Source organism: Salarias fasciatus, assembly GCF_902148845.1.
Source record: "Salarias fasciatus chromosome 7 unlocalized genomic scaffold, fSalaFa1.1 super_scaffold_4, whole genome shotgun sequence".
NCBI classification, from domain to species: domain Eukaryota; kingdom Metazoa; phylum Chordata; class Actinopteri; order Blenniiformes; family Blenniidae; genus Salarias; species Salarias fasciatus.
In genome coordinates, this window is record NW_021941229.1 from 22,242,383 (window position 1) to 22,257,000 (window position 14,618).

Here is a 14,618-nt window from a genome sequence, read left to right on the forward strand (position 1 = left end):
GAACAGAAATATCAAACACTCTGAGAACCACTCAGTGAAAACTGAATAAACTGAAGGATAAAAAGAGCAAAACAAGAGATGCTCACGCAAACACACACATATCCGCACACATGCACACACACACACACGCGCACAAATCCGGGTGATCCCCATTTATAAAATGTGAATGTTTATTAAATGTTGACAAGAACATTAAAACACAGTATCAAGATTCAGCAAAACAATCTATAGTACTTCACCAAAAAGAAAAGGAAAAGAAAACATAGTTAGTTCTGCGCTAGGAGTGATGGAGTCGGAGGGCTGGGCGCCGGGGGGGGGGGGGGGGGGGGGGGGGGGGGGGGGGGCAGAAGGGGCAGATGTGTGGCAAAAACTGCAAGAAGGGGCATGAGAGTTCGGAGCTGGACAGAGAAGAAGGGGGGGGGGATCCGGGAGCCGGGGTGGGGAGGGGCTTGGCAGCACAGGCTAAGGCAATTAAGGAGGTACACAGTAAGAAAGATAGAAGGTTTGGGGACCTGGGGGATCGATCAGAAGGGTGCTGATGCCTCATAATGAGCGGGATAACTGGGAATGATTAGACTCTCCGTTTTCACTCTTTTATCATCTCTTCTACTGGAGACCGGAGCAAACTGCAGCAGCAGGAGTGACTATAAAGGCATTCACCCAGCAAAACACAGGGGAGGGTCTGCAAATAATACATGTCTGAACTTTGAAAGGAAAAAAAAAAAAAAAAAAAAAAGAAAGAAAGGACGGGGCAGACGCAGCATCAACGGATACAGTGAGCACAATGCTGTGTTTGAGGTGAACTCAGAATTTGGGAGTGGGTTCTCAGGGGGTTTCAGGGTACAAGCGCAGTTCAACACAGTACCAGAAGGTGGTGTCCACTCTAATGGGTTTCACAATCACGATAAGTAATAGTTCATTATAATTATGTAAATCTCTCTGTTATCAACACAAATAGCGGGGGAGGCCAGTACGTACATAAGCATCACGTTACTTCAGAACTTCCACGGAGGGACACGCCCAGCCTCCCGCTCTCGTCTGGCTCATGCACCCCGGCAGGGACAAACCCGGGCATGTGCATATATGCGTACACACAGAGACACTGCAGATGCACAGTTGTGTATACACACACACACATGCTCTGTCTAGCATGGAGACACAGACACACACACACACGCACACACACACACACACATTTGCATACATTCACACAAACGCAGCCCGGTTCGTTCTCCATCACTGACTTGGATACAGTTGGGTTTTTTTTTTTGTTTTTTTTTTAATCGTCTCTGACATTATCAAACCTCGTCCTCTGTGCCTCGGTACCATCTGCGAGTATTTGTAACATGTGTCTGTGCTTTGATGAGATCTGGCGGCGGCGGCGGCGGTCCGCCAGGACATGACGCATAGTCGTATATGTACACAGCCGAGGTGCTGCAGGAGCACGCACGGCGACGGGAGATCCCTCTGAGCGCCAGCGATGACAGAAACGCTCGCAGCTGTTCCAGTGTCAGAGGTATTCGGGGCAGCGCTGCTCGGTGCTACACATTAACTCACTGTCAGCTGGGGCGACACCCTTCAGCACACATCCGGAGCGGGTTCCCAGTGTCACAGGACCTCCCAACGCCAAGACGCCACAAAAGATCTCTGATGTCCAACAAGGCAGCTAATGTGCCAAAAGGTTCACAATCCCTTCTCATGTTGTGCCTCGGTGAAAGATTTCTACTTGTGCTGTAGGGATTTGAACCGCCGTGTGCTTTAGGGGTAATCACATTCCTCCTCTTCGCCCATGTGCTCAACCTTTCGGAGCGGCGCACGCCACTCCTACCTGGAACTGAGGAAAGCAAAGAAAGTCCTGCAAATACATTTCATATCTTCTTTTTTATCCAGTGGATTTCCTTAAGTCCATGTGCTTGAGATCTCTTTGTGTTTTAGCATAGTAAGAAACAGATTGACATGCTCTAAAAGTCATACACACTGTACAATAAAATCTACAGATATTTAAAGCTTTTATTACATCCCAAAAAAGTTGATTTCACCAAAATAAAAAATAAGTAGAAGACGGTAAAATTGGAATTGCACTATTTTCCGCCCACATTTGTTAATTTTCTTTGTTTTGTTTATTTATTTATTTTTTTGTCATTTTTCTCTCATTGCTTTTTTTTTCTCTTTTGTTTGCTTCAGACAATTCTGACTTCGCCATGACACACCGTCGGGTTTCTGCTCAGAGGAGAATGACAGAGGTTGAGAGCATCAAGTCTTATTTTACAGCAAACTTTTGCTCTGTGTTGGTCCTGACAGGACAACCTGGATCACACAAACAAATCCCAGCATAATCACCCAAAAAAAGGAGAAAACACATTTCGAACAGAGGACGAACGGGTACTGTGGAAAACGGCGGGGGAAGAGGCGGCGTTTGACTTTTTCCTCGACGGGCGTCGCTCCGCGGTTCCTGCGAGGCCTCTTCCTAATAACAGCCTCCCGGCTGTGTTATTTCGTGTTTCGGCTGCGTGGACGGAGAGTGTGACGGCGTGCCGGCCATGCATCGTGTTTAGTCTGTCACTGCAAAACATTGTAGTCAATCGAGACGCTCTACTGAACTGCTGACAGGAAATTGATAATGTTAGAGAACTCTGTCTGTCTGTCTCTCTGCCCCAAACACACACACACACACACGCACGCACACATTCACACACACGCGCACGTACGCACCTACACACACAGTGCTGGGTTACCATCTGTGAGTGCTGCATCAGTTGGCCAGTACTCAGCTGGCAGGCAGATCAGACAAAGTGCCCAATATGCTCCCTAATGGCCCAAGTCAGATGAATGAGATCCTCCGCCGTCTCTTTCTTTTCCCTTCCTCCCTGTTTTCGTCGTTCGCACCTCCTCTTCTTCCAATTTCTCTCTCCCCTTTGATTCACTCCGTCCCCGCGTTCCGTCCTCCAATTTAGCCGCTGTCACATTGTTTCCTCGTTTCTCTGTTTTCTTTTTTTTTTTGTTTTTTTTCTTCCTATCTCCCCCTCATTATCTGGAGCCACGCACTCCTTGCCACGGCCCTGCTGGGTCTAATTCTCACAGATCAAGGATGTAAATGTGACACATTGCACCGCCGCGCCGTCCCCTTTGCGCAGGTGAAACTCTAGACTTCCTTTGCAGAGCAGATAATGGGGGGGGGGGGGGGGGGGGATTTATATCTTCTGGTCATATTTCAAGGAGGGTTTGTCTTCTCCTGTACGTGGAGCGACTCTTCCCACTTACAGATGGGAAAGCAAGAGGCAGTGAGACTGAACCGCAGTGGAAGTGCCGTGTCAGCACCGACGGTGGGGGGGGGGGGTCAGAGTTACATGTCAGGAGAGAATCAGTGGTGTGTGCTTCTGCTCGGACCGAGGACAGCTAACGCATCGCGCCGCGTCTTCTGGTGTGGCGCTTTTCTAAAAGGGATGATCAAAAATAAGGGCATCACGGTTCTTTCTTCTTCTTCTTTTCTTTTTTTTTTTTAAGGGAAAAGGACTACAGGAAGGATTATGACTGCCGGCATGATTGAATGATGGAGGCAGAGGAGCAAAAAATAAAAGGAAGAGAGACGTCACGAAGCAAGATTCAACTAAACTCAGAGGTATGTTTTAGTGAAGAAACAATATCGAGACAAGTAACTCCATCTAGCTGTCAGAAATCGTGATTTGTAATGTTTCAAAAAAATCTCTTCTTTTTTTCATCTTTATCCTTGTGTTTTTGTTTTTTTTTTTTTTCCTTTTTCTTTTTCAGTTTCATTTATTCTCGGGGTCGCGGGTGGGACGTATCTTCATCTCGGAGAACTTGAGGGAGTACTGCCAGCCCGTCCAGGAGGACCACTCGATGCCGTCGGCGTACGAGGTGTGCTGGCCGCGCAGGTACTGCCCGTTCAGGTTGGAGGTGTGGCAGTTCCGGTACCACCAGGCGCCGTGGTAGAAGGAGGCGCAGTTGTTCTCCGAGTGGTCGTTGTCCCGGTCCTTGGTGGTGAACTTCATCCCGTTGTGCTTCAGTAAAGAATCGCCTGAAATGTGGAAAACAAACAAACAAACATTCTTTTCACTGTTGCTGTAAGAAACTGGTTGAATAATTGCAAAATTAAAAAGCTTGATTGCTTGATTTATTCTTTGATTCTTTAAGTTTTTGGGTGACATGTCTAACAAATACTTTAACTGTTTAGATTACTGTGTGGTATGAAATAAAATTGCACACTGGATGACTTTTCCCATTTTTTTTTTTCATTTAATTTTGCTGTAAACATAAAAATGAATGAATTCCCCAGACAGATGTTGGTTTATGCTGTCAAAATAACACTTTGATGATGAAATATTGCATGTATACTGTAATCTTACACCACAGAGCCGGAGTCCCTCAACTAGAAATAATTAGTATTTCTTAACATAATTTATTATACTGTATCAGAAAACATAAGCTGTCAGAAATATATGTAGATATATAGATCTTACATGTTGAATTCTGCAAAAATAATGACAAACACAGCGCACCAGTTTTATCATTTATAAAACTTAAATATCAAAACAATAAAACCAACAATGATTTATAACATCAACCTGTGAAATGACAGTTTGGATTAAGCAAGTATAATAAAGTCAAAACACTTTGCAAGAGCAAGTGGGAACATGAGCTGTTCAGGTCTGTTCTCGGTATGATAATAATATCCCAGCAGCCTTTGTTTTCCCAGGCATCTCTTAGCATCTTCCTCTTCTAAGATGCATAAATGGTCTCAAATTACAAAATTACAGTTTTAATGTGGTCAGTTTTGCATAAAGTTTTATTAAGTCTGTTTTAGCGTCAGTCTCTGAAGGCTCATTTCTGGAGTAAACAGTAAACTACAAACTGATTATTGTTATGAGTCGTTAATACTTTTCGAGCTTGACGTAATCATGTAAAATTCGCAAAAGTTTCTGTGGTTTTATTTAGCAGCTTGTTAGACATTGCTTTATTGACATATGTAAATAAGCTTTTAACATCCAGACTCCCTCATATCTTGAAGAGCTCTTCGTCAGACGTTACCCAGCGGAACACTTGGTTCTTTCTCACTCACCATGTTTCACGATTACATGTCACTAACATTTGCTTCTGTTGTATCAAACCCAATTAACCTTTTTTACTGTAATAATCTTCAAGTTGACACCAGAAAAACAACAATCACACATATTCACAACACATTAACTCTGAAATACCACGCAACTTTTCCACTAATCTTTTCATTAAACAGGAGGAAATGAGGAAATCAACAACAACAATAAAAAAGCCTCCCGGTTCTCTAGAGTGTCTCTTGTCATTATCTAAAGCAGGAGGTCAGATGGCTTTGCCACCAATTTATCAAAAGCTTCTCTGGTGACCTTTTCATCTTGTTGTTTTTTAATAACACTCCACCAATGATTCCATCAGCATGTCCGTCACTAAACGGATGCAGAGGAGATAAAGGCCGTGCGTAATGGGATTAATCACGCGTGTTGATTTCAACCTTTTTCAGGTGGTTTCGAAAGCAGAAGGAAAACATTTAACAGGACAAGTTAAACACGGAAAAGTCTTCTTTTCCCCCCTCTGTAACCTGTGACTGTGGAAATGACAATGATGTAGGACCACTGCAGGGAAGCAGCGAAGCCAAGCTGCATCACCTGACTGCCCTTAATCATGGTCTGGGCGGAAAAGTCTGATTCACACAATCAAATTGCTGAGCTGAAAATATCTCCAGACCATATAAAGATTTCTCGCTGGCAAATTCTCTACATCAATAACTGCATTTGCAAGCCACTGCCTTAAGAGGCTTAGAAGTAAAATGAAAGCCAGCATCCTTGCGAGATACTGTGGTAGACCGAAAGTTTTCAAGCAAATGGATGTTCAAAGCGCCCGTAATGTTCAATAAACTCCCCATACCTTCCCTTCACTCTCCAGCAACGGGCTTTCTCTCTAAAGCGGACTTCACACTGTGACGAGAAGTGGAGAGAGGAGGATAAAGCTGTGAGCTGAATAGAATGTAAGACGGCCAGCCGTCCATCAGGTGATGGCTAACAGCTCGTCAGGGCATCAAACAGCCCCTAATTGCCCAGGATGTGGCGGCCCGGCTCCTTACCCTCTCACTCCTGTCCTACTCTACTCCCCATTTGGCATTGCTATGGTAACCACTCAGCAGGAAAAAATAATTTGACAGGCGTGTCAGATATTCACGTTGCGTGTTGCCGGGGCGAAAAATAGAGGGGCGGAGAACGACGAGGGTTAAAAAAAAAAACAAGCCCGCGGTGCAACAAAGCTCAATGGCGTCAACAATGAGATGAAGTCCAAGGGGTGTAGACAGAGGAAGAATGAAATAAGGAGAAGAGGAAGAGAAGAAAAAAACAAAAAAAAAAAACAAAACAACAAATAGGAGCACTTAAAGGCTCATTTACAAGGCGGTGGATGTCACCTTGGTGGCTGGAGGCCAGCAGCCGCGTCTGATGCCCATTAAGATCCAGCTGCTCTCAGCCCAAATGAGCACCTGTCAGCTGATTGCCAGGCCGCCGCCGCGGAGCAAAATACTACTAATAATAACAGTCGCGGCACCTCGGGAGAAGCCGGCGCGGTCGCATCCCCCCCGAGAGAGTTTGAGTACCCTTAATTTGCAGTCAAATGTCCAACAGGCAAATGAGTTCAAGGTCAGGCCGAGCGAGGACGGGCGGCCCGGAGCGTCGCAGGAGTTTCAGGTGGCGTCATAACTGGGTGAAAAAAAAAAAAAGCTGTTGTGCACACATTTCTCTCTCCTGCTCCTGTGCCTCCTCGGCCCCTCAGATATCTCTATCCTCGTTTTTATTTACCTCTTCCGCTCTTGCACCTGTCCCCTTCGTTCTTCCATCCTACTTTCCCGCGGCCCTCTCTCCCCCTGCATCCCTCATATCTGTCCCCATTCTCTCCCCCCGTCCTCAGAGCGGCGCTCCCCAAAGGTCCTCGAAATTGCTTCTTCATTTCAGCGGCAGGTTTTTGTTTACGCTGCAGGTCAAGCAGTGCAATTAATTGGCAGTAATTTAATCAAGGTGACAGGTAGCTGGCTTGGATCTGATGGTTTGGGGAGTCTGGACGGACACACTGGAAGTCCCTCTCTCTGCAGAACTGTCCACACGGTTTAACTGGCGGACGCACCGAGCGCGGCGCTAAAATAACATACGATTAAATCACTGCTGCACTTGGAATTAGGTTGGGAGAAGAAAAAAAAAGATGTGCAAAGAAAAATAGTGTAGAGTAATCAGAGTGGAAGCACAGTATATATCAAGAGAGTTTTATTCACTGTTTGGTACATACCTGCATTGCCAGAGTAGTCTCCCACAGTCAAAGGGTATCCATCATCATCGGGGTCCACGGAGAAGAGCCCCACTCCAAAGGTGCCGTACTGAGCGTACGCCGTGCTATTTTCAAAGTCCTCCAAGTCGATACGCAGCTCATAGTTCCCCTGGATGGACAGGGCATGGATCTGCTTGAGTCCTGCGGGGGAAAAAGAGCAAGACACAGACCAAAACAATCCATTACAAAGTACTTCCCTGGTTCTCAGTCGACAGTATAAAGCTACTACACGACTCTCTCAACGCCGCCCATTTCCTGGGAAGAAGATGTAAAATGCTTTTTGGTCCCATTTCGAGGCTCTGTGTGTGGGATTTCTTCCCCCAAAACAAGATTAACGTTACTTTTGAAACGTGCGCAGACTGTCGAGTGCTGAAGGCAACAGGTGAGTCTTTTGAATTCATTCATCAGACGACAATCCCGACTGCTAATCTTTCCTCGACTCGGAACTGCGGCCCATTTCAAATAGAGACAAAGAGTTTGCATCTTACGCCGTGGTGTTGCTAATCCTTTCATATTTTCAGCTTGTCAAAGCTATTGAAGATGTTTTCTAGTTGAGAAAAATTGCTGTAACCAGATGGAATAACTCCATTTCAATGAACAAAGCGGTTTCAAGATGGCCACTTTGTGATGAATTGCTTTGATTACTTCAAGCCAGCCTGGGATTTAGTAGATTTGTGAATGATTTCTTGCATGGCGAGATTAACTATCATCCCATCTTTGCAATTCACATCTAATATTACAGACATTCCTCTTTCAAGTAAAAAAAAAAAAAAAAAAAAAAAAAAGCAGAAGATCTATTTTCAGCATCAGTGAAAGAAATCTAAAATGAAATATCCTTGGATGCTCGATAATAGGTTCAGGCATTCACAATATGTAGATGATGACTATTTAAGTTCTCGCTGCTCCGACTATTTGACTTTTTTAACTCCTTCTGCACCAGAGTGATGTTTTGTAAAGTGAGAATCGGCTGCTGTGATCGGGGTGGGTGTATCGATAGAGTGAAACCATGAGATAAAAGGATCATTTCCTCCTCTGCTGCAGCAACTATAACTGAAAAAATTCATGTTCCACGTCATCGTCAGTGCAGATTTTCTAAAAAAAAAAACCCCCCAAAAAACCCATATAGATCTATGTGTTGCACGATTTTCCAGGTGAAACTAGTTCAGTAGTCAGATAAAAATATCAGCTCTCGGTTTTCTTTTGATTTCATGTGTTTGGTTCCACCTCATTGATGTCTAATTGCACAGAAGGAATACCTTGATTAAAGTTTAATTGCATATCAAAGTATTTGTCATTGCGGCAGTTTAAATGTTAATTTTTGTCTAAAGAGTAGGTTTATAGAGAGACATGTTTTCTAACTCCTTGAATAAGCGATTCTGCTTCATCACTTGAGACAAACTCAACATAAAGCTGCAGAGCACATCCACCTGTCTCTGCTGCTCTGGGTTTGTGCGCGCCATCACTTTATCAGATACCCTGAACAGGTCTTTTAATTATTGCTAAATCCTTTAGAGAGGCAGTGCAAGACAGAAAGCGCCGGAGGGAAACCAGGGTTTCCATCCCTTCTTCCTTGCCCCCTCCTGCTCTCTGTGTCCCCCTGCTGTGCCGGAGTGATGGTGCTACCCAGGGCAAGTTTCCCTCTCCTGGGCTGATCAAAGGCAAAAAAGACGAATAATATGTCAGGCGAGGGAGAAGCAGGAAGAGCATTACCTGGATCCCTCGAACACAAAATACGAGACAGGAAGACAAACAAAAGTGAACTTCGCTTCAAGGCTCTGTTAAGCATCCTGCCCCAGTGCTTATAAATACGTGCTGTACATTTACAGTGTTTGAGTGGATGAGAGGAGAAAAAAAAAACACAGAAGAAGAAGGAAAGAAAGGAAATACAACTGAAAGCAAGCGCAGAGGAGGAAACTTCAAAGGCTTCTCTTGTTGGAAATGAGGCTTGGATTTAGAGCATGTAGAGCGAGCTGTAGGCAGCAATTGCTGGTTTAAGGTTTGTTTTACTGCCTGTCCTGGAACGTGACTCAGAATCACCATGAAAGCAGCTGCACCACAGGAAGGAAGGTGTTTTTATGAACCTGAACACTGTCATTTTACCTCCTACGGCAATCATCACCTTCACAAATGAAACTCATTCTCCCTCTTAAAGCTCACAAACCTCAAACTGACTTTGCCTGATTTGAATTCCATCGATGTCGAGAATTGCACTCCGAGAGCGCCTCGTCTGAAGTAGAGGGCTAATTTGATGACAAACACAGCTGAAAGAACCCATTATTATTCAGAGACAGAAGCTCACAGTCTGGGCCCAGGCACTTAGTTTGGATTTAATCTCGCCCAATGGGAGGTTGATCCCGTTCTTTCCATTTTCACAGTATATCAGCAAATTGGAGGTGGTGGATCTAACATAAATGCATTCGTATAGGCAGGTAACTCCATGCATGTAATTTCTCTACTTAATTGATATATATATATATATATATATATATATATATATATGTACACACACACATTTTCATGCACTTTGAGTGAAAACACCGTTGGCTCATTTGCAGAAATATTTTTGTGTCATAGCCCTTTGAGGGGGGAAAAAAAAAAAAAGAAGTATCAATCCAGACAAACACCTAAGGGAAAAGTACCCTGCAGTGATTTGACAAACTTCAAAAGAAAGACTTAGGATGTTTCCTCTTTCAGGGTAAAAAAAAAAAAAAAAGGGGGGGAAAATAGAAAAATAAAACACCAGATGCAACACAACTCTATTTAAAGACTCTACAGCTTCCAACTGTATTTACATAACTTTAATTTAGTCCCTAATTAAAGCCCCAGAGAATCTCAGTGAGACTCCAATTCAGAATAATTAAAGAGGAAGACAAGTCAAATAACAATGGAGACCGGGTTGGTTTAGATCTAAATGCTCAGGTGTAGCTCTCTGTTAATTAAATGCGATTGTTAGGTTATTTAATATGGGTTCAAATACAAGGGAGGATTTTGAGGTGTTTTGCTTCAACATTAACATGCTGATTGCTCCATTGGGGACAAGCGAACACTCTTTTTATACAAGTGATTTGCCATTTAGAGGAAGCTTGGCGGCAAAGGGGAAAAAAAAAAAAGGCTGGTCCTCCGGCTCATTTTCAGATGGGCAATTAGGTTGTTTTTGTTTATTTTCTTTATATTATTGTCAACTTTTGATGTACTGTCTGAAGTCTGCAGCATAAATCATGAAAAGAAAAAAAACCATGCATACCAATGCAAACATGCAGTACTGGTGTCGATATGTTTTCACAAACAACTAAAAATAAGAAATTATTCGATAGGACGGCAGCAGTGAAGTAAAAAATAACAGCATGAACTTCTGAGCAGCTGAAATAATTATCAGCGGGCTTCTGCCTGTCCGCGTCTCACATTGGAGTTTTAAAGCCCGACTCATTACAGTCAGATACAGTGTTTGAAATGACCAACATTTGGACTCTGTTGCATTAAGCTACCTGCTCTGTATCAACATGCAACGCACAAATGTGACAACAGGTAGAAAATTTCTGACACGTTTTTTTCTTGGAACTCCTCTAAAATGATCCTTCGCATGAACTCCCGCTGGAATTTGGGTCAGAATTTTCCGGGAGTTTTCCCGTCCCGCGGCGCTCGCTTGATGATTTGCTCCATAAAACCATGAATTTTTAGTGGCTTTCACTGTTTTTAATAGAACACAAAAATGTCATCTGAAAAGAGAAGAGGGGAAGACATTTTCCAATGACGAGTAAAAAGGACCTGAAATAAAAGAGCAGCGTAATGAGATGTCAGATGTCATCTTATTACCTTTTACCAAAAATGCACTACTACTAGAAATCAAGGCACGCACTGCTGAAAGCTGAATGACGGTCTGCAGCACCGACAACCCAGACCAACCCAGGATTTCATCCAGGAGGATGTAAAGCAAGTATGGACGAAGCAAAACAATCTGCAGCGTTGGTGTGAGTTTAGAGTCGAGTACGCAGGTTTCATTTCTTGATGAGTGACAACGCAGATTTTTTTTGGAGAAGGAGCTTTAATCACTGCGATCGATTAATTTTACCCCCGTGTGGTAAAAGTAATGAAGCAGAAGGCGGTGCGTGTGGACCAGAGGGGGGTTTATCAACTCCAGCAAACAGCCTGTTGGTGGAGAGTGAGACGGCGGAGACTTATTGACCGTAAATGCAGGTTCCCTCGCATCATTTTGCCATCAGACAAAATGGAGCTGGTGAAATGAAATGCAAAAGCTTTTATATGAGGACGACAAAATGGATGAAGGGAGGACTTGACATCCTGAAGGCTCAATTATTATTTGTCATGCTTTTTAATTCGAGGAAACAATTGAGAATGGACTGACAAAATTCTATAAAACAAAGAGTGAAAATGTAAGAACGTGCATTAAATAAGTGAGACGTACAAGGAAAGTCCTAATTCTTGCAGATGTTTTAAAGTATCTTAGGGATTCTTTTGCAAATTCAGATTACAGTATGGGTCAGGAAGCAGTTAGGGTTAGGGGTCATTTATTTTTTATTTTTTTAAAATATAGCCTTGCCAGAGTGAAAGAAAGCGATGGGTTTTCCATAAACAACACTGGCTGATGTGAATCTAATTCAATAGACTTTAGATGTACACTCCAGTTCAACTAAATGAAACAGGCCACCAACCCCGGGAGACCAGTGGCTCACAGGCACTCTCCAGTGAGTTACCACTGCAGCACCATATGCTCAAAGCGACTTCTGCTCCCTTAATGCTTCAAGTAATAATATTTTCCCCATTAGAATATCACAAATCAATGTATATTCAGTTATTTAGTCACAAACTAACCTGCAGAGAAGGTATGATTACTGGCATGTCCCCTATCGTGCTGCTGATCGTGTTACGCATTATCAACAGACAGCATGGGAGCAGTGGCCTCGGGCACCCAATGATTGAAACAAGGGTGGATCAGAGAGAAATACCTGTAAAAAAAAAAATCTAGGTCATGGCAATCCATATGTGTGATATTTTCAATTTTCAGTGTTTGCCGGGAGAGATACAAACAGATCAAAACCATGCATTTCCATCATCGACATGTTTGTCTTTGTCTATGGGTTTGTGAACAGAGCCTGGTGTGGTGCTTCACGCTCCCGGCTCGGAGCGAGAATACCTCCAGTTCCAGTTTGGGCCTGAGGGACCCTTTTGCTTTTTGATGTTGCATCTTCTCCCCCATGCACACTGGCAATCTCGATCTACTCTGGCTTCTTCGCATAGTCCAAAAATGTGCATGTGAGGTTAATGAGTGTCTGTCTCTTAGTGAACTGGTGACCACTGCTAGCTAAGATCACGTGACTTTTATTAGAGCAGAATGTGGAATGCCGAAGACAGAATCAAAGGGTATTTCCAGTGCATGTGTCTAATCTCACATGCACAAAAGCTTTGTGTCAAGATGACCTGCAGCAGAGGTGGAACGTGTCCTCATGGCTCCCCAGCTGCTCGCTGCCCAAGGAGGCCGCGGAAAGTTCAGCCGGAGCAGTATAAGGTGTAATAAAAATGTTCTACTACTCCAAATTTCCTTGGCATAAAACCTACTGCCAGGGGGGTAAAGATCCCAAAAAAGGTAAAATATCAGCAGGGGTCCAGTGCTGACTCAAAACTTTCTAAATGTCAAGGCTGCTGGAATAAAAGGAGGGAAGGGTTTTCAAAGGGCCATCTGGTGCTTCAAGGGGCTTCACCACTGTGTGTGAGCCACACAATATGTGATATGTTTCCGTCTGTGTGTGGACCAAGCACTCGGTTTGCAGGGGTTTCTTTCATAGAGGACAAAGAAAATTGTTATTTGCACTTGACTGAATCTCCACAGAGTTACTGGTCATCCAGCGAGGGCTTTCTCAGAAAAATTACACACAACTTCAACAATTAAAGTATGTTAAACAACCTTCCAACCAATGGGGGGGGCAATCACTTCCTGATATCCCAGTAGTAAATGCATGAAGAGCCACGTCCTCAGATGAAGTTCAAACAATTTGCACTACCAATATATACTTAACCGATAGAGCTCGTTCAGACTGAGCAGCTACTAAGAGCCCCGGTGAGGCGAAGAAACTGTGAAAACGATGCAGACAGTCGTTTTACTGCCGTCCATCAACCCAGTGAGTGGAATGGATTTAATTACTGTATGCAAAAGTAAAGAGAAAAGATGCTTTGCTGAAAGGTCAGACTCTTACTGTTCTTTCATCTGCAAATATGTAATTTTTTTTTATTCATGACACCGTTTTTGTCTTTTAACTTAGTAATCACCGACTGATCCAGCGGTGCTTGGATGTGTTTGGTTTTGATCCAATACAACACAGGGCTTGCTTTATTTGAAGGTGTGCAATGATTTAAGACAAAGTATAAAAAAAAATAGGGTTTTTCTTTTCTGTTTTCTGGTGTAATTTAGCCACAGATTTTAGAATATAGGTTTGTGGGAGGCATGCACTTGTGTAGTTGAATATGTCAGTGTAAAACGGCTTTTTCTGCTGTTGCTCGCGACTCTCGTTCAGGTGCCTGACTGAAGAACTGTGCTTTTGCGAAATTACTTTCCATTTCTTATGGCTGGATATCTAATGATACAATTTTCTGCTGTTTGACAAGTTAACGGAATAGATTTATTGCAGCTTTGCACATACTTCAATAAGAGATCATGGCAATCTTCTTGCAACTTCAGTGAAATAAATCTATGTTACATAAGTGCCTTCATGCAGGCATTACTCAGTGTCATCTGAAAAGGAGATGAATAATACTGCAAAAATCAGCATCTCATTTTGTACAATCAATGTGTTTACTGATAGGGAATCTTATTCAGGACGAGTCTGATTGCACAGCCATGAAACAAAAAAATTATCAAGCATTCTTCTCCTTAAAATGATCCACTATCATTACAATCTTTTTTGGTATAATGTCTGTTAACAGCAGAGCCACGAGGCTAAAAGAGCGCTATGCCCTCCAAATGGTGACAAATAATCAGACGAACAAAAGCTAAATATTGTCTTCATCATCCCCATTATCATGAATATAGATTAAAAGAGTTCTGCCACACATGAGAATCGGACCGGTATTAAATTTAGAACTCATTAATACATGTGGGAGCCAACTATTGGTCTTCTTTGGTAATAAATGTATGAAAAATGACAATAAAAATGATGTATATCTGCAATTACCTCATTAAAGTAGGTCATGGTAATCCATAACTCATTTTCACAGCTCTGAGGTTCACAGGAAAGAGGACAAATTTAGCTTGTTTA

At 43.1% G+C, this 14,618-nt stretch overlaps 1 protein-coding gene across 2 annotated transcripts in view; it reads right to left on the minus strand.

Annotated features, from left to right (window-relative positions):
* Positions 1-3,726: 3,726 nt before the first annotated feature.
* Positions 3,727-14,618, minus strand: part of fibcd1b (fibrinogen C domain containing 1b) — a 119,169-nt gene continuing 108,277 nt past the window's right edge. For both annotated transcript variants that reach the window (XM_030085490.1, XM_030085489.1), the window contains 2 exons: positions 7,312-7,491; positions 3,727-4,036 (listed from right to left, as the gene is read on the minus strand). In XM_030085490.1, the coding sequence (XP_029941350.1) occupies positions 3,771-4,036; positions 7,312-7,491 (446 nt within the window). In that variant the 3' untranslated portion in view covers positions 3,727-3,770. The remainder of the gene's footprint in view (positions 4,037-7,311; positions 7,492-14,618) is intronic.